The sequence below is a fragment of the Hakea prostrata genome, chromosome 1, assembly GCF_041222555.1.
Source record: "Hakea prostrata isolate BN-2017 chromosome 1, UWA_Hpros_2, whole genome shotgun sequence".
Classification (NCBI taxonomy): domain Eukaryota; kingdom Viridiplantae; phylum Streptophyta; class Magnoliopsida; order Proteales; family Proteaceae; genus Hakea; species Hakea prostrata.
Genome location: NC_142600.1, coordinates 10,357,631 through 10,378,197, shown reverse-complemented (window position 1 = coordinate 10,378,197; position 20,567 = coordinate 10,357,631). Strand labels below are relative to the sequence as shown.

The following is a 20,567-nucleotide window of genomic DNA, read 5'->3' as shown; positions in this document are numbered from 1 at the left end:
TTCTTTTTTCTCTTTTTTTCTTTAATACACAATTTTAAAAAATATACATAATATATGACAAATATACAATTTTTCTACCAAATAAAAAAATACAACTACACAATTCAAGTCATGGTCTTGGAGTCCAATGGTGATTAGCAGCTGTACATTCCGTATGCGTAAGCTGTCATATATTTATTTGACCAAAAAAAGCTGTCATGTATTTTATTTTATATTCACCAAATTTACTGTACATGTTTGTAAGATGAAATACATTTCATCACCTCGAGAAATGTTTGTGACCTTTTGCATTAAAACAAATATATATATATATATTGGTATTGTACGATTTTTTCTTTTTTTTTTATATTATTACATAAAAAAATAATAGTAATAAGTCAACTCAAAACGAGGCCAGATTCCTCATCATACTATCATACTTCATACTATACTATTGTAAAAGTATGAACTCAAGGGACACGACTATATTTCATTTCCCTCTAATACCATTATGTATTCAATCAATTAGACCTTTGTATTAAGTAATAAATGATGTCTACAATGATCCATTTAGATCCTTTAAATTATTTTAATAAATTTAATTATCAATTTATTCTTTTTTCATTTTTCAAAGAAACCATGAACATTATTATAAATAATACAAAATAATAATAAATAGCCAAGGAATAAGAATAATTTCTCTAAAAAATCAAGAAATGTTAATGGACAAAAAACTTTATTGAAAAGTAACTAATATTAAATAATGCAAATACAATGATACAACCTGCAAGTCATGAACCTAGAGAAGTTGAAAAAACCAGGCACAGGGAATTAATTATCCACAATATAGTTACACCTATACAAGCTTAAACAGTTACTTAGAGAATGGAGAAAACTTATGCTCATGCGTTTTAGTTTTTGAGTGAAAAGTCATATAGAATTTGAACCAAATTAGAAAAAGAGTGATCTTCTACAATTCACGGATTTCACAACTTATAAACCTTTATTCGCTTTAGTCTTATTGAATCAAATTTGATGGGATATCTTACTAGCAAAATTATTGCATCCTCTATCTCAATCTCCAATTCTCACATCTCCAAAGAAGAAGAAGAAGAAGAAGAATAATAAGAAGAAAGACAAGGAATAGTCGGTCAAAATCCAACAGTTCGAGCACATTAATATTGAAGCCACCATAATATATTTCTTAAGACACACAATAGAAAATGACCAACGATTTTGGTTCACCATATTTCTTAAAGTGATGGCATGTTACCTTTGGGGAATAATAAGTGTTTGCCTATAAATTTTTTTTTTCACATGTTTTTGGAAAATAAATACACCTAATGCATTATGTATTATCCAATGTTTTTATTTTTATTTTTTAGTTTTTATTATTATTTATAACTGAGGTTTTGTTGGTAGAAAGTTACTTCTATTTACTAGAAGGAAAAGCTATTTGTCTTGACTAATCTGGTGTTCGATCCGGGTCGCACACCTAATGTGGTGGGAGAGTCTCCTGCCAGGGATTTTTTGCATCCACAAGTTGCTTACCAGTTACCACTTGGACCATGCCTCTATTACAATCTACTGCTAAATGATCAAACAAAAGTAACCAACGGATATTAGGTGATAGAGTTGAAATATTAAGAAAAACTTATTGTGTGAGGGCGCTTTCTTTTGCTAAATCACCAACAATCATATTTGCTTCCCGATAAACGTGCTAGAATGTAATAGCAGTGAAAGATGGCAGGATATTCTTGATGTCAATCATGATGGGAAAGAGTTTCCATGGTTGTGTTTGAGTCTTGATTTAAAATATGGACTAATGCAAGGTTGTCAGTCTCAACTTGAATGTTCATCAAATTAAAATTGGACCCAAATTAGAGCTTAGCACAGTGCTTCGATTATGAGGATTTCTTGAACCTCCGTTCCTTGACCGAAGCAGAAAACCATTTTGCCTTGGTCATCTCTAGCTATGCCACCTATACTGCCAAGTTTGGTTCAGCAAGAAAAGAGCCATCTACGTTTAATTTAATGAAATTGGATTGCGGAGGCTCCCACCTTATGATGGCTGGTATGACTGTCTTATTTTCCATTTGTTTGACTCCTTGGTTGAAGAATTGTAAACTGAGTTGATCATAACAAAAGGGAAAAAAAAAAAGAAAGAGAGGAAAAAAAAAATGTAAAGCCCGTGAAATAACATGAAAGATGCGATCACATGTAATTGAACCGAACCAAGTTACGGATTTTGAAAGCGAAATAAAACCACAGAGAGTCGGTTCGGATCTGACAACGTACTAGTAATCTGTTTCGTTTTCCAAAATCGTGTTTTCACTTTTAATTTTTAAACGAAATCGATTCACATCCTCCATCCCGGGTTTTCCCTTTCCCCTTCTTGGTCTTCCCCCAGCACAACGGCTTTTTCCCGACATGATGTATTAGCAGGACAATCTACACAGGTATGCATGTGGAGTATTTTTCGATCAAATTTCCGTGAAACCCTAATTTAATTGAGTAAGCTTATCCTCTTATCTCAGTCGATCTATTTGTAATATTCAACATCTGATCTTCAGTTTCCAATCGTCTCATTGTATGTTATTTGCAGTTGATCCAAACCACTGTCTTCTACATTTACTCGAACAAGAATATTCGAAAGTAATGTGCTAGTGTGGAAGTTGTTAATCGAATTTTCTGTTTTCGGCAGATTTTAGCAAAGCAAGGCATCACGCGTAGACGGGCTGGTATTGCTGCATGTTACAGTTTCTGCAGTAAGAGAGCACAAGAAGTTTCCGTTTCTTGCTGAAGTTTTTTAGAATTTTGTAATTCTTGATGGTGAGGAAATTATCTGCTTAGTGAAACGTTTGAGTTCAGACTTTTTGACTGCGTCTTTTTAATTTATGAATTGTGGTTTTCTTCTGTGTCGTCGTATTTTATCTCTTACAGTATATGTGAAAATTTTAGGTGTCTGAACATATTAAACTTTAAGGAGGATAAAAGTAAGCAAGGGATTAGGTCCTGATGTGTCCCGATTGAAGGTGGAGGTGGAGATATAGAACGGTAGCACGGAGAACAACTCTTTGACAAGACAATTAAGATGCAAATGCTGTTGCAAAATTCTAAATTCCAGAGGGGCCACAAGATTGGAGCAGTTCTTGGCTGGTGGTTTCAAGGATGTTTCAGAAATGCAACAAAATTCCATACAAAGTGGAGCAGTTAATTTTTGAATATTTGAGGGGAGGATAATGATAGAAGGCGGAAAGGAAAAGGGCAAATGAAGAGCATAGGGTGGTACTTTTTGTACAGCGTAGACTACCAATCTAGAGTTCATTTGAAGTCAAAGTACCATTTTGAGTTTATATTTGTAAAAACTAATATTTCTATTGTGTTTAGTAGGCTTAGAATATTGTGAATGTCAAGTTGTAAGGACTTACCTTGGCCATTTGGCCACTGAATTCACTACCTAGACAAGATGACCTAAAATATATTATCTTGGTGAGATCTCGCTATAACTTGGTTTTGTGGCCTAGTAAATCAGGGGCAGAACCAAGTCCTAAAACATTGTGTGGGAGTAGTTACAGGCATGGTTACAAGTAACAACTGGTGGAGGAACAAAGATTTTGCTGATTTTTTGTTGTGACAGGTTTTTGGTATGATTACTGACCCCAAAAAAAAAAAGGTTTTTGGTTTGATTCTTTATTAGAAATTCTATGATAATAAACCATATTACGGTTCAGTTTTATGTGTGAATGATATCTTTATCTGTTAAATAGAGTTTGTTGCATCTATTGTGTATTTTCTTGTTCATTTTCTGAGGAAATTATTTGTTTAAAACATTATTTTGGATTATATGGTCTGTTTAGTTGATTAGCCACTAACAGGTAAATTTTGTCTGTAGGATCAACAAATTGAGGGACCACCACATTATATACATATCAAGCAAAATGAATTTTCATATCGGAAGTAAGTCTTACATTTTTTGTTGGAAATGCTGGGTTCATTGTTTCGGAAGCTGTTTGTGTAGTTTACACACGCTTGCTCGCACTCTTCCTCCCTTTTTTATTTTTGAAAGAAATGGCAAGAACCTACGCAGCTAGCTATGCTTTAAATAATGTACCTGTTTTTGCATCTTATTCCTCAATTTATTTATAGTTGAGGCCTATTTACTTTATCCATGCCACGTGCTTTGCGTAAAGTCTTCTTCATCTGAGGTATCAGGCATTTCCTGTTTCTACTTTCATTCCTTTGCTTCCACAAATTTTGCTTGACGACCTAGTATGTGACAAATGTTATCCGATAAACAATAATTTTATATAACATTTTTCAACAAAACGTAATTGTAAATCAATGCAAAGACATAAGTGTTAAAGAGGGCTGATACAATATGCAGCACGTTGTCATAAGGTGTCCAAGCAATCCAAGGCAACACTTCTGTACATCAATAATCACTCCATTGCTTGTTTGAGCCCGGGATAATTCTGGCTAGGGTTCCTTTACTTAGGGTTGCATCAGGGAGTTTGGTTTTTGAGGAGATTTAGGCCAACTTATTCCAGTAGTGCGAAGAATCAGATCTTCTCGGATTTGAAATATTCTAGTTCAGTGTGTTCATAAAATAAAATAGTCGTAAATGATTTGGTGGAGAAATGCTGCTTGGTAGTGAGAAGAACATATTGGGTAAGCTGCTTTTGTGTTGTGGCAGTGGCATATATAAGATGGTTTAGGGTATCATTTTATTGGTTAGAGGGTATAAAATATAATTTCTGGCCATTTTCTTTTTATGAAATTCCCCCTGGGTTTCTGTTCTGTAATACTTCTTTTTTACCCATCCTCTCTTTATTCCTCTTAATAAATAACCTTTCTTCTGTTGCTGATTTATAAAAGAGGGGGATGGGAGATGTGGTTGCTTAGCCATATTACTGATGATGTCATCTGGCCTTTGATGCCTCAATTTGTTTTGAAGTTGGATTTTGGATGGGGTCCCAAGTAAGAGAAGAGGGGAAGAAAGACATAAAGAAAAAAAAAGGAGGAGGTCCAGGGAGGCTCTTCTCCTAAAATATCCCATTCCCGGTGCCAAGGCTTCTGCACTTAGTAGGGTGTGGGTAGGATCAAACATAGGCAGCCTTAGTCATGTTTCCAGGACTTGAACTTGTGACCAAGAGTTCAGCAAGTGAAGAGTTGACCAAGGGCCGAGCTGGAAGGCTTTACTCTTATTATTTATATTAGTTAGGAATTCGACTCATCATGAGCTTTGACATGATTAGTACCTGTGTTATACACAAGCCATTGTTTCTTGGGTTGGAGAGCTGATCCGCAAAGAGAATATCTTTCATCTCTGCAGGCTGCTTTTGGTTGGTTTCATTAAGAACTCCCTCTTCCATTCAAACCTGCGGTTACTTCAGTTGGTTTGGTTTTGAAGGTGGTGAAGATATTTAGGCCAACTTTTCCATAAGTGCAAAGAATTGAGATAATCTTGGAGTTTAAGTATATTAGCTTAATGGATTTGTAAAATAAAATATTAGGAAACTTTGTTGGTGGAGAAAATGCTGCTCTGTACTCTGTAGTGAGAATAACATCTAATTATCAGCCAGGTTCTTTGCTTTTCTTCCTCTGCTGGACTTCTTCTCCTTTCAGTCTCGGGTAAGCTGTTTTTGTTTGATTTGGAGGCTGATGTGGGTGTTCCGTTTTGGTAGTGGCATGTATAAGTTGGCTAGGGAATTGTTTTTTCAGTTGCAGGTTATGTTTTTTTAAAATTTCCCCATGGTCCTGTTATGCCTCATTTTTGCTTTTCCTCCTCTTTTTTCCCTCTGTATATACCATTTCTGCTGTTGCTGGTCCTTTTTTTTTTTGGGGGGGGGGGGGGGGGTTTGGCCTCATTTTGTTCTGAGGATTTGGAAATTGGGTCTGAAGTCTGATGAAGAAATAAAAAAAAAGGAGCTTCTGGGAAGACTAGACTTATTATTTGCTAATTTCCTTGGTAATTAGATTACAGTGAAACCCAACCTAGACCTTTGATATGCACAACATAAATCCAATGAGATGTGCTGACTATACTGATTACTTTTAGGAGAACATGTAATGGGGCAGATTCTAATGTACTGCTTTAATCAAGTAATGAATGGGGAATCAAAGGGCAGCAACTTAATCCATCGATTTCCCCTGATGCTGCCTTTAATTTAAAAGAGAAACAAGGAAGAAATCGACTGGAGAGTATGGGCTGTGATGGGAAGAAGGTCTGTATCAGAAGTGTGCAAGCTATGTATAGTGGGATGATTGCTTGGGTTATATTTCACATGCATGCGGGTGTTGGGTTTGTTGCTTCCTTTGTTCTCTCTCTCTTGCTGCATGCTCAGGTTGTGTGCTGGGTTTGAGCATCACTATGAGGCTCCTTCCAAGTCCCAAGCCTCTGACTTTGTTTTCTCTTCGTATATTTGTTATGATCAAAGAAACTTATAATGATGATAAGAACACTGAATTACACAAGTACACACAAATTTAATTTTTTTAATTTCTCATCATCCAATTTTCTCTAAGTGTCATCATCTTACTGGTCATTAGGCACAACAAGCAGAAAGAAGAGGATATTGCATGCATACGTGCACACAAATGTAATTATTTTAATTTCTTGTCATCGTATTTTCTCTAAGTGTCATCATCTTACTGTTCATTAGGCACAAGAAGCAGAAAGAAGAGGATATTGCTATCTGCAATTGCAAATATGATGCTAATGATCCTGATAGTGCATGTGGAGAGAGGTGCCTGAATGTCATAACCAGCACAGAATGTACACCTGGCTTTTGTCCTTGCAGTATTCATTGCAAGAATCAGGTCAACATTAGATTTTTCTCCCTCTTCTTTAAGTTACTGTAATACAACTGAAGATTTACGGAAGAATGACCTTTCCTGTTTGGAATCTACCTTAGATTGCCAGTAGATGAAATTGCTTGAACAAATTGCAAATGCACTTTTTGAGGTTTGAAGTGGATTTGTAGTGTATCGTTCTCCACTTGGTGTATCCCAGATGATGCAGACTGATGTAGTTTTAGTTAGTACGATGCCCACTTCTCTTTTTTGGTGTTAATTAGAGTAATGAGAAATTAGATCTCTTCTTCCTCCACACCAAAAGAATTTTTTTTTCTGGCTTGGCGCTTTTCTCGTGAGGTTTGCATTTTAAATGAATGAAATTGGTTCATATTTGCCTTTTAATATCGTTCCTGTACGGCAACCCAGCTGAGCCTGTAGGTTGTCTTATGTCAACTCTACTCAGAGCTGTAACTATGAAGCTACATGAGGAAACCTATTATACCTACATAAAAAAAACCTAATAAGACCAATATCTACCTACATAAAATCCTTGATAATATAGAACAGGGAAAATTATTAGAAGAAATTTTGGCTGAACTGCCATTCATTCAACTATCCCATATAAAGCCATGTGCTTTCACTTTTTGTGTTCTATGGACCACAGATTTTCTTACATTGCATGGTCCCTCCTAGACCTTTCTTCACATTGATTCTTGGGGAGAATATTTTATCTATCATCTATTCATTTGCCATATGAATTACATTAAGGGAAGAGCTCATTTGGTTTGGTTGTTTCTTCATTGTTTCTTCTACTTCACTAAAATGGCAGGGTTGATACTGTTTTGGTCTTTGGTAACAGAATGTGTCAGACCATAGTAAAATTGTAATTATCCACCCTGTTTGATATAGAGCAAAGGCCGTTAGTGATCTTTGATGTCGTCTATTCATTCAGAACACCCCTATTCAGAATCTCAGATCATCCTTAATTGAGGGGGGCATGTTGTATAGGACCTAATTTGACTTATGAAAGGACTCATAATGACTCGATAAATAAAATTAAGATAGAAACCTGTCTAGTGCGGGTTACTAATCTAACTCAAGCAGTGAATTTTACCAGTAATTCCGTGTACAGACTGCAGTGTACTAGCATTATTCCCTCATGATGGGCTTATCAATTGAAGTCATTACATTAATAAACCCAAACCATATGGACCATCTGAATGGCATCAAGTTCTTTTACAGCTGCATAAGTTTGATGCTTGGCATGGTCATCAGTATTCTTATATTGGATTTTGTAGATCTTATATATAATTTCTACTTGATTCATTAAGCATTGGATTTTTTTAACAGAGATTCCAAAAATGCGAATATGCCAAATTGAAGTTGTTCAAAACAGAGGGTCGTGGATGGGGCCTTCTAGCTGATGAAAATATTAAGGTCAGTATTCTCAATATACCAAAGTTACTACATGAAATGCGAATATTCAATTTGCTTGATTCTGTGTGAACCCATTAACCTTCTATGAGTTTTTTTGATGTTCTGTGATAGCATCTAGTTAGCGCGATTTGCTCATTGTCTGTTTTTAATAATGATAAAAAAAAAGAACCAATGACATTTTAGCATGCAGCTAATTTTACTATTTGTTTTGAGACATTTTTGTAAAACATCTTTTGGACTGCTTTTTTAAATAGAAGACATGCTGCTTCATCTCCATCAGTTCTGATAAAGCTGTTGTCGTTATTGGGGACTCTATGCATCAACTAAATCATTTTTGTCTGTTGCGTTGTTTGGAAATCTAGAAGTGGAAATTTTATTCATGTATTAGTATTTCTCTTACTGATCCAGGCTGGGAAGTTTATTATTGAATACTGTGGAGAAGTTATTTCATGTAAAGAAGCAAGGCGGAGATTCCAAACTTATGAAACCCAAGGTAGTTATCAGATTTATTAGGTAGATATGCATATCCCATGAGTTATGGTTACTTATTTGCTTGTTGCAGGGGTGAAAAATGCATTTATCATCTCTCTGAATGCCCATGAGTCGATTGATGCTACCCAAAAGGGAAGCCTTGCAAGGTTCATAAATCATTCATGGTATGCTGCCTCTTACAAAAACATGATAACTAGTGTATATTTTGAAGTTCCATGGCAGTTGAAGCCTTGTTTTATGTAGCATTTGAATTTAGATCTTCTGCTGGATAGATATAAAGTGCAACCTGTACAACCATTACCAATAAAGAAAAGATAAAATTGCATCTACGGGGGCTTTAGCGTTTTGAAAACTATGACCAGGGTTGCTCCTGTTTCAGGAATTATGTGTGAGGACCTTAAGAAGGCACCCCATTTTATGAATTTAAGGGTGGGTATAAGTTTACCGATGTAGCCTTCTCATGCTGAAAATCTTTGCATGGGAGGCTTGAAAACTACATTACAATCTTAGAATCCTCAACAAGAACAACCCAATCAGCTTATACAAGTTATCTGGGGTTGACTACGTGGATGACTGCGTGGATTCTTGCTTTCCAATGAGTTTTGTTTCATTTCATACAGGGCCCAACCTATGCATATATTTCCTCACTCTTTCTCCAATGGTCATTTTTGGCCTACTACTAGTTCTTTTAGTACCTTCAATCTGAATCAAGTGACTCCTTCGAAATGGGGCATCCCAAGGCCTCCATTGAACATGACGTCTCACTTTAACGACTTTCTCGGAGCTTCTGTGAATCAGGGCTACCTTTAAACCAGCTCTAATATGATCATTACTTATTTGATCCTTCCTAGTTTGTCACTCATTTAACTCTAACATCTTTATAGCCACTGTGCTTATCTTAGTTACTTGACTCTTCTTAATTGCTCACTTGCACCATATGCCATAGTAGGTCTGATGACTGTCCTGTAAAGTTTTCCTTTTAGCATTAAAAAAAAAAAAAAATCCTTCAATCACTTAACACTTCAGATGCAGCTCTTCACTTTGTCCTTTCTACTTTAATCCTCTGTGAGACATCATCTTCGCTGTCTCCTTTGCTGATGATCTATTTTAGATTACAAAATGGTCACCACTTGCTAATCAAATAATGAAAATGAAAATCAGTAAAAAAAATCCACCATGCATGTAAAATGATTATCATTTTGGCTGATTCTTATCTACTCTGGTCTTGATTTCTACCTTGCAAAATTTGCACTCAACTGGATAACCAGAGCTGCAACAATTGACATCCTTACCTCCACCATGATACAGGTCTGAAGACCTACATCTGCAAGAGGAGCTAAAGAAGGGCCCTTGAGATTGCTGCCTAGGAGTATAATGCTAGTAATAGTAGTTTTTTCCCCCTGTTCTGTAAAGTCAATTTATTGGATCACTGTCTGATTGGGTTCAATTGGTTCTTATATAACTTCTGGTCCAATTTTTCTTGAAGGGAAGCGGAGTATTTTTATTATTTTTGAGCAGTTTTCTAGGCTGTTCATAAATCTCCACAGTTAGGGAGGATTCATTCCATTTTCTAAGTTAGATTTTGGGAGTCCTGTTTTTTTTAGGACTGGCCTCCGGCCACTATTTACCCCATGATGTAAGAATAAAGAGAGAACTTGCTGATATAGATCTGATTTGTTGGTGTTCAAGTCTAAGAAGCCTGGGATCCTTGATGTTTAAAGTCCAAGGTTGATTGAGGAATTTGGTGTCTAAGGTCCAAATCTCCTGCTGTGATTGTGGATTCCGTCAGCCATTATCATCAATCACATCATCCATTGAAAAACAAGAACTACTTCAAGTGTGTTGCAGGCCAGGTTCTTCTCCATTGCGAGACTCATTAAATTTCCCCTAGTCTTTCTATCTCTCATTCATCCCATAGTTGAAGCCCATCCCACCCCATCAAGCCCAACACAAAATCCTATCCAAGTTATTCAAAACCCCATTTGAGATCGCCCATTTTCCGCCCCTTGCGTCCTAACTGAATATCCCAAGAATTCCTAGTTTTCACCTCATTTGAGCTGGTGCTGTTAAGATAGCTTGCCTATTGGGCCTTATCTCTGGTGAGACTATACCTCACATGCCAGTCCTGGCATTGGTATATGCAATGTGTTTTGCTGCGTGATCTTTTATTTTGGCATTAAAATATGGGGTTCATTTTGAAACATGATCCTGGAATCTGCTTAGCATCACTCTCAAAAGGAGAGCATTTCGTTTGTTAGTTCCATCTTTGATCAATTTACATCTAATACATTCTTTTTCTGCATGATGCAGCCAACCTAATTGTGAGACGCGGAAGTGGACAGTGTTGGGGGAACTAAGGGTTGGAATATTTTCCAAGCAAGATATTCCTGTTGGAACTGAGCTGGCCTATAATTATAATTTTCAATGGTATGGTGGTTTAAAGGTTCGGTGTCTCTGTGGTGCAGCCTGCTGTGAAGGGTTTCTTGGGGCAAAATCCCGTGGTTTTCAAGTAAGTTTTGAAAGTGTCAGATTGTTAGAAGAATTCTCAAGTTGTCTGTGAGGCTTTCTAATCTGCAAATATGACATGCTCCAGTTGAGTGAATTATCCCTCTTTAAGATAAGGAAGCTGATGCTACATTGGATCTCTCTCTCAACCCCCTTTCTCTTCATTCGTGGCACAAAAATATTACTAAATAAATTTATTATGCATGTATACAATTGTAGCTTGATGGCATGTAGATGTGACAATTTCCGCCCACTATTTTTGTTTTTGGTTTTATACCTATTCCTAATTTTGTTGTAGAGTTATACTTTGTTTATTGAAGCTAGAGAACTTGCTTGTGCTGTTAGCTTTTCAAAATTAGTTAGCTCTGATCATGCAAGTATGCTGATTTGCATTTCAATCATTTTACTTTATTGTGGGAACAAAATTGATGAGTTCAAAATGCATCTTGTATCACCAAAAGGGATGAAACTGACATCTTTGTGCATGTGTGCATCTTCTTTTACGGTAGAGAGACCCCCTTTGCTAATCATTATGAATGAAGCCATTTTTCCTTTTTGGATGAATATAAATGTAGTATAAACACCCCAAAGGAAAAGAAGTTGGAGGAGAAAACCAAGCTAAAAAGCACCTAGAAGAAACTAAAAAAGAGCTATCAAGACCCCAAGTAACTAAAATGTGCCTGTTCCTTGGGAATTGAGCCATTTAAACAAATAGAAAAGGAGATAATATTTTCTAAAGCTTCTATATCTGCAAGAAGAGGAACCAAGTTGCATAGCAATCTGACAACAGGAAGACCTTTCCTTGGCTGCCCCGTAGACTCCCTTGGAACCTTAAATTTGTTCAAAGAACCTCTTTTTTGGATGAATAAATAAATTCATTAACCAAAGGAGAGAAAGGGGAAGGGGAAAGAATACAAATGTAAACCAATGAAAAGAAAACAGAGCTCTACAAATGGCACACAACCTCACAGGGAAGCTAAAAGCACAACACTAGCACACCGTTGGGCCAAAATGGGGGAAAAAAACCAGGACCAGTAGGCCAAGGTAGACTGACACATTATCCTGTTAGGTGAAAGGGGGCCTTCATTGCAACAAATGTGACAAGCATCGCAGCAAGGACCAATGTAGCATGACAGAGGGTTGTAGCATCAGAAAGGATAAAAACACAAGTCAGATACAGGGCAACTGAATCCAGAGGCAAAGGCAGCAGGGCAGAAGCCATATGCAATGGATGGTAGCGCGCAGGTTTCCTTATTTGTGTAAAGTTCTTTCTCCTTGGAGACAGAAAGATGGAAGGAGGTGTCATTCTTGCTATAGACGATATGAGTACAGTAGACAGAGTAGGAGGGAAAATGCAGTAGGAAGGTCCTGATTTGATGAGGAACAACGAGGGGGAGTGATGTGAACACGGTTGAAACCCCCTCCCCCCACCCAAAAAAAAAAAAAAAAAAAAAAAAGAATAATAAAATTGGGTCCCAAAATCCAGATCCAAATCGTCCATGCTGGCCGAATACCCCCGAAGGGTATTTTGGCCATTTTCAGCCCCTTTTAGGGCTCAATTTGGGTTTGGATAGATCCCCTCGATCCAAAGGTCATGAATCTACTTTTATTTTTCTATTTGGGTTGGTCAATTTTGAATAATGAAGAGTCCAAGTCCTTTAGAAGTTAGTTAGTTGTGGATAAGATAAGATTCCGTATCCAACTGGTTCTTACCTTTAGAGTTTGTCTTTATTTGGAAGTGTTAGCCTGAGTCCCAAGTCAAGTGTCTTTATAAGATTCCAATCCAAGGGTTGTGAACTTGTAGTTTATTCCTTTTTGAGTGTGGTAGTCTAGAGTTGGGGTCCTTATCTATTAGGGGTTCCCAGTCAAAGTCTTTTATTTTAGGCTAAAAATAGCTCTTCTTGCAATGTAATTTTCAGTCTGGATTGCATAAAATTTGAGTGTTTATTGCTAAGATGTGGCAGGGTTCCTTTGAGGGGGGACCCTGCGGTTATTTAATATTTGCATCCTTCAAGCTTTAGCATTCAAGTTCTGCAACTCTAGCGAGCTCTTCAACCTCCAAGAAAACATCCCAGCGGTTTCGAGTAAGTAGAAGACCCCCAACCCTAACCCCTGCCTTCTTCCTTGTCCGAATCCCCTCGGCCCCCTCCTTTTCTTGTGCAACCCTAGAATCCCTTCCCCTCACCACCATAGCATCCCTATCCCCCCCCTCTTGTTAGGTAGTAAACCCTCCCCACCCCATCGCATATACCTTTTGTCCCTTCCCTAGTAACCACAGCCTCCCCCATCCGCACCCTCTTCCCTGTGATACAGAGACCCATTCCCCCAGGAAAACTTCATTCCCAACCCCCCCACCCCCCCCCCCCAAATCTGTCCATCTCCCTTAGAGTTACAATAAACCTTAGTAGCATCCCTTACTGTTATTTTCTGCAATTTTCCTACTTCCCTGACTTTAGAAATTCTGCACTTCAGCTTCAACCTTGAGAAGTTGCAGGAATTTTAAAGTTGCAGAATTCTGGTTTTGTGTAGCTCTGTGCACCCTGGGGTGATACGCTGAAGATAGAAGGGTACAAAGAACAATTCTGCAATTTCAGAACCAGCAGATTTGAGTCTTCATCACCCTAGCCAAAACCCTAATTTGGCCTTTGAATTCAAATTTCCAATCTGGAGTTCTAATTACAATAGGATTCAGATCTGGAATTTAGTTTCAGCTTAAAAACCCTAATACCCTTCCTCCTTTTGCTGGAATTTCTGGGTTGGAAATTACTAAATACCCCTAACCCTAGACCTGGTTTATATCAGGGAGGAAAAGAAGCAAAGGCAGAGGAAAGAGAAAGAGACGAGGAAGAAGATAGGAAGAGAAAGAGAGTAAGAAGGTAAAGTGAATGATAAGGAGACAAAAGGAGGTGTCTAAGAGGAGAGGAGAAACTCCCAATGATTGGGGGGGGGGGGGGGGGGGGGGCCGGGGGCCCCCCCCCGGGGGGCGCCCCCCCCCCGCCCCCCCCCCCCCGCCCCCCCCCCCGCCGGCGGGGGGGGGGGGCGGGCCGGGGGGCGGGGGGCGGCGGCGCGGGGGGGGGGGGGGGGGGGGGCGGGGCGCCGGGGGGGGGCGGGCGGGCCGGCCCACGAGAGGGAGGGGGGGGAGCGGGCCGCCGCGCGCCCCCCCCCAGGCGCCCCCCCCCCCCCCCCCGCCCCCACCCACCCCCGGGGCAAACCCCCATGAAGGAGAAGCAGACAACAGAAAGGAGAGGAGGAGAAAACAAAGAGAGAGGGAGAGAGCAGATGAACAGAGGGAGGGAGAAAAGTGGACGGATAGGAGGAGAAGTAGATGAACGTGGGGAGAGAGAGGACTTGAGCAGAACTAGAGGGAAGAGAAGCTGAGAGAGAGCAAAGAGGGAGAGAGGAGGACAAAGAGGTGAAGGACAAACAATAGGAGAGAAGCAGGGTGATGGACTGCCAAGCGACTCTGAGACATTCACCCTTCACAGACAGAGAGGGGGACAGGAGGAGAACAAAGCAGAGGTTTTTTTTTTAGCCATTTGAGTGGAGGGAGGAGAGGAGAAGAAACAGACAAACAAACGAAGAGGGAGAGAGGAGGAAAAGCCCAGCCAAGGGGGAGGAAGAGAACAGAGTCACAAAGGTGACCTTCCACCGTCAGAGAGGGAGAGAGAAGAGAAGCAGAGAGGGCGGAGAAAGAGACAGAGGACTGCCAGCATCCCTCTGACCTCTAGATCCATTGCCGTTAAAGACTCTTCATTACTGTTGAGTCCGGTTTCTGGCTGAGAGAGAGAGAGAGGTGGAGAAGTAGAGAGATTCTTGGTGGTCCGATCTTTTCTTTTATTTATAGAGAAACCCTCAGCCCAAATCTGCTCCAAAACCTTTACTAGCTAAGAAATCCATTTTTAACCATTCAATTAGTTTGAACCTTGAAACAACCTTGTACCATTCTTTAGCTGATTACCATCCCTAAACCTTGAAGGAGAAATCCCTGAGATCGACCTTTGACACCCTAGTCTATTTTCCCCCATTTCAAATTCGTCCTTTTATGGGTCCTGCGGCCTTGGGAGGTTGGCCCTTAAGGGTCTTACCAAGGTTGGGAATTAGGGAAATTGACAATAAGGAAAGAGATATGAGGTAGAAGATGAAGAATGTGTAAGGAGAAAGAGAAGTAAGAGAGAAAAAGTATTTGAAGGAAGGAGAAATTGTGATGGGCTGAATGCCTCATTCCTCTTTACACATTTCTTTCTTTAAGTGTGCTTGTGAAACTGATCCCTCAACCACGAAATATTTAACACTAGTCCTAGGAAATTCACCGTCTTTGCATCCTTCTCTGGGTACTTATTATTTTTCAACTTCACTTTTTCCTCTGTCTAGTCCACTCTGCTTTTCTTTTTATGGTTGTTTTTTGTTTTCTCTTCCCCCTACTATTTGTGTCCTGTTCTGCCTTTCCCTCTTTACGGCTTTATGGAAGTCATTGACGATTATCAGATTTGCTTCAAATTGCCATTCATAAAGGTTAGACCTCACCCAAAGTCTGCTTCATAAAATCTTGTTTCTAGGCAAGGGGGTGGGATCTTCAAGCAAGGCTGGTTGGTCCTAACTTTCTGAAATCTGCCTGTATGGTAGACAAAGGTTGCATCTAGTACATGCGGCTCTCACCAGTCTCCACCGAGGGGTTTGGGGGGGCAGATATTTACATAGCCGTACACCCGCTTTGTGGAGAGGCATGTTTCCCAACTCAAAGCAGTGACAACTAGGTAGTACAATATCGATGTACTGACATACTGAATATTATCCATTCTGGTTCATATGGACATTTCTTCCTTTAATTTTGATGCTTTGAGAAATCTAAATTATTACTGAATATTTATACACTTTTTGTTGTGGTGCAACATGCTCACAGGAGAATACATATCTATGGGAAGATGACGATAACAGGTAATGTGAATACATTTCTCAAAGTACTGATGTCTTGCAAGTTTGACCGTCCATTTAGTCGGCGTATTGTGGTGTTCATTTTAATTTTGTAGCCTTTTGAACCTTGCTTGAGCCTGTATTTTAATTTTGGTTGCTTTTTTAATGAGTACATCTCTACATCATTTTAATATGCGTTACTTAAGATCAATCTGGTTGCATTTGATGAGGCACCCCATGCAGTGTCTGAAAGTGTGAGCTGTTAAATGGTCAACCTCGTCTTTTATTATGGGGTTATATCTGCTCTAGGAGATTGCCCGTTAATAAACAATCAAATAGAGGACGACAGAAAGTAGGTTTTCCTAGTTTTTTGTCTGTCAAAGTGAAAATATGCTCCAATGTTGAGCTTTTCTATTGTATGTCAACATTTTAAATTTGTTTGTCGTTTATTTGATTGTTGGATATGCTTGACTTGCTGGTTGCAGATACTCAGTTGAAAATATTCCTCTTTATGATTCTGGGGAGGATGAGCCCACGTTCAAGCTTTTCAAGACTGAGTACTCACAGTATGAGCCCAGTAATAAGAGAAAACAAGAATATGGTGCTGCACAGATAAATGGTTTGGCATCTGAAACTCATCTGGGATCAACCGTGCTTAATGTTGAACCACTTGTTTCATATTCAATGGAAAATGTGATGAATTACACAAACACAGAAGTAGGCAAGGAGAAAAAATTGTATTTGCAGGATACTCCCCAGACTTACATGCACAAAAATGTTAGCACGGTCTCCAAAAGCAAGTCCCAGCACCACCCAAATGGAAAATCAAGAAAACTTGATAAAAAGATTGTAGATGCGAAACTTGTTGCCCAACTCTTGGGACCAAAGGAAGCGCAAGAAGAGATTTTATATTATGAGGTATGAATTTAAAAACTTTATTTACTTACTTGAAACTGAACAACCATCTAGGACTTTCCCAAAACCTGCAAAATCCTTATGCTTCATTAATACATCATTTGTTTCTGTTTTGTCTCCTTTTATCCTGGTCGGGAGCAAATTCATATATACTGGTGAATTCAACCTGCTTGAATTTATAGTTTATTTTTAGTCCCTTTGTTTCCCATATTACCCCTCATCTCCTGACTTTTCATCTCATCTTTTTCAGTTGCCTTAGGTGGCGTCATATGATTCATTTTTCTGCCTGTATCCGTGGCTCCCTTCTTTTTTCTAGTGGAGAGAGAGACAAGTGTCTCTACTTGTATCAAAGGCTCTCTTCTTTTTTATAGTGGGGAGGAGAGAGAGCGCTGGTTTGCATCCTTAAAAGGCTTTACGTTTCTTGCGTATCTTCTATTTTTGATTGGTCATCTTGCCTCCTTTTCTTCCACCATGGAGTAAAATGGCAGTCTTCTCCAGTTCTGGTGGTTTGAAATGATATAGAAATATATAGAATGGACATGCAATGGAAATCTAGCTACCAAGTCAAGTTCTGAAAATCCCTGGTAGATTAGGTGCTGAACAACCCGTTTCATCTTGTGTGTTCGATTCTTTCTCCAACACACAATTCCCATGCTTGCTGGGGGTTTATTAAATCGTCTTGAATCTGAATGTTTCAGGGCCAACCTGCATTGCACTGCTCCCACAAAACACACTTCCCTGTCATGCTGATGTATTAATCCTAAGGAAGATATTTTGCAAGGTCTTTAGGTTGGCGAATTATTGGTGAACTGTGAAAAAAGATAGTTGGTTTGTCATATTCTTATTATCAGGTGCATATGGTGAAAAGTTTTACCTGTACTGATTTGCAGGAAATGAAGAATAAAGCCAATGCAGAACTTGATTCTTTATACAATGAGATCAGGCCTGCCATTGAAGAACATGAGAGGGACAGTCAAGATAGTGTGGCAACCAGTGTTGCTGAGAAATGGATCGGATCTTACTGCAACAAAATGAAAGCAGATTTCGACATCTTTTCTTCCATCATCAAGCATGTTGCTTGTACCCCTCGGAGGAGTAAGGAGACAGCTCAAATTCCAGAGGTAGATAATGATGAAGAATTAAAGCAATTAACAATTAAGTGATTTTAGTTTAAAGGTGCATCAAATATTCAAATACTTGTCAAATATTAATAATTTTAGCTAGATGGGAAATTAAAGTTGTTACGGGATTGCCCCATAAAATTTTATAGGTTTAAAGAATTCGTTTTCCCAGACAGATTTTCTGGAATTTGGGAGACGGATAAGGTTTCGTCAGCTATTTGATCAACTTTGAGTGAAAAATGGTTTTTAAATGGCGGGTTGTTGCAGCCTTGGAGGTGTTATTGGAAGTCAACGGTGGCCATTTGGGGTTTCCCCAAACACAAGCCAAAAGTCGGGTTGAAATTCGGGCTCAGAATGGGCTCAAAACTTCAATTAAATGGGTATAGATGTCGTTTTGGATTTGAGTTGGGCTCAGAATGAACTTAAATGGGTGTACATGTCATTTTTCTTTTAACAAAGATTCCAGTTAAATGGCCCAGATGAACTTCATATCCGAAAAAGAAAAAAAATAAATAAAAATTCCAAGACAAACGTTTGGCTTCAAAATAAAACTTTTGGTCTTTACTCGTCCAATTTCTAAACAGTTCACACCTTGTAGTTCCATCTCCGGGGTTACTTCTTCCATATAATTTAAATATAGAGTCAAAACTCTTTACCAAAAAGGGTGCAAGTCTAAATTTATTGAGCCAAACTATATAATATCTCTCGATTGAGAGAGTTTAATGTTAATATCCTTAGTCATAATTGATCCATTCCCCACTTCTTGAGAAATCGATTTTTTTATTTTTTATTTTTTACTGATAATTCAATACTAAAATTTAGAATATCCTCTTGATGATCTTGAGTTGCTTATTGCAAATTTTTTTTTGATTACTGATAATACAATATAAAATCTATAATATCCTCTTAAAAAAGAATGATTGCCTTGTCTTTCTTGTTGGATTTCAATTTATACCTCTTATATGGGTGTCAAATAAAATTCAAGTGTTTTTACTCAAAAGAACGAGAAGAAAAAAAATCCTTCAAATAAAAATGAAATCTAATCAAATAGAAGCAAAGTCAATTTTTATTTTATTTGAGGTAAGAAACAAATCAATTTATTATCAAAGAGTTAGCTCATTTGGTAATGGATCAAGCGTTCCTAGTGAAGAGGTTAGAGTTTGAAGAATTGAAGCTCTCTATGATATTTTGTAAAAGCTCTTACCCCCAACATATTTAAAATTGCTAATTCAAAAAAAAAAAAAAGAAAAAAAAAACTAAACATTTTTTTTGTGCATAAATGGGAAAAAAAAAAAGAGAGAAAAATAAAATTAAACAAAGGCAAAGCCTACATGGTCCGCCTAAAAGGTTCATTCAACATCCAATCAGTAGTATTCATCTCTCCAAGGATGTTGCTAATCTTTATTCTACTTTCATTTAAGCAATTATATAATGTCGTTAACAATTTTGGTAGGCCTTGCTTGCAATACCCTACCAATGAAGAGGCATAAATCGACTCTAAGGAATCAAACTCTAACATACAAGGGCCCACTCCCTTATTTGTTGCCAAAATTAGTCCTTCATTGATTATGAGAAGCTCCACCTCAACGACTGAACACGTTTTTAACCTATCTAAAAATGCACGTCTATAGCAGCATGTATGTTTTTTGAATACTCCTCCCACCTATACAATGTTAGTCTACTCACTACTACAACATCCATATTGAACTTTAAAGATTCCTCTAAAGGCAAGTCTCCTAACCCGTCGTACCTAACAATCTTGAGGGCCGAGCTATCACTGCTATCAATAACATCCATACATCGAAAATGGAGGACGCTAACTCCTTGACCAACATTCATTGCTTACCTAGCCTACTATAATTCTCCTCCATGATGTCCTTATTTCTCCAATTCCACAACAAATACAAGGTTCAAGCAAAGTTCACTACTGATCCAGTGCATCATCTCTGATGCCTGAAGGTTAACCAGCACCTAGTCCTTATTAACAGTAATGCTACTAAACCAAGCCCGGTAATTAAACAATTTAACAATTTAACCATAGTTAAATAGTTAAATTTAACCATAGTTAAGTATGAAAGTGATGTAAAACTTGCAAAAATAACTGAAGTCAACCCAAGCAGAGTCGCTTGGGTTATGATTTATGAAGCCATGTGTTACCTGGTCTTGTTTCTGTTTCGATTTTTCGTTTTCTTGTAAACGAAGCTGATTGGGGGACCCTCCTCAGGATTTGCCTCCGTTCATTGTCTTTGTCTTCTTCACATCAGCAAAAAGTGTTATGCTGATATCAGGTATGGAAAATTGTCTTAAAACCCTATTTTTTTCGTTTTTTTTTTAAACGTGCTTCATATTGTCACAGTTAATGTATCTGTATTGTAGAATTTTTAATCTAATTTTTTTTTTTTTGTTTGA

At 38.2% G+C, this 20,567-nt stretch overlaps 1 protein-coding gene across 3 annotated transcripts; it reads left to right on the top strand.

Annotated features, from left to right (window-relative positions):
- Positions 1-2,250: 2,250 nt before the first annotated feature.
- On the top strand, positions 2,251-18,486 carry LOC149027380 (histone-lysine N-methyltransferase ASHH1-like). 3 transcript variants are annotated; one of them, XM_089162269.1, is made up of 11 exons: positions 2,251-2,438; positions 2,684-2,811; positions 3,875-3,939; positions 6,645-6,801; positions 8,128-8,214; positions 8,623-8,707; positions 8,777-8,870; positions 11,017-11,215; positions 16,112-16,146; positions 16,608-17,040; positions 17,928-18,486. In XM_089162269.1, the coding sequence occupies exons 2-11, from the start codon at positions 2,809-2,811 to the stop codon at positions 18,198-18,200; spliced, it is 1,431 nt and encodes a 476-aa protein (XP_089018395.1). In that variant the 5' UTR covers positions 2,251-2,438; positions 2,684-2,808; the 3' UTR covers positions 18,201-18,486. The 3 variants fall into 3 exon arrangements, with proteins under 3 accessions (XP_089018395.1, XP_089018402.1, XP_089018411.1); XM_089162276.1 differs by having other exon boundaries at positions 2,251-2,493; XM_089162285.1 differs by lacking the exon at positions 2,251-2,438 and adding an exon at positions 2,502-2,569.
- The last annotated feature ends 2,081 nt before the right edge of the window (positions 18,487-20,567 follow it).

What these genes read in the sequence shown, in the direction of transcription:
- LOC149027380 (XM_089162269.1), top strand. An exon ending in AATGAATTTTCATATCGGAA is followed by an intron (nt 3,940 to 6,644) that starts GTAAGTCTTACA and finishes ACTGTTCATTAG; the next exon opens with GCACAAGAAGCAGAAAGAAG. An exon ending in TGGGAAGATGACGATAACAG is followed by an intron (nt 16,147 to 16,607) that starts GTAATGTGAATA and finishes TGCTGGTTGCAG; the next exon opens with ATACTCAGTTGAAAATATTC.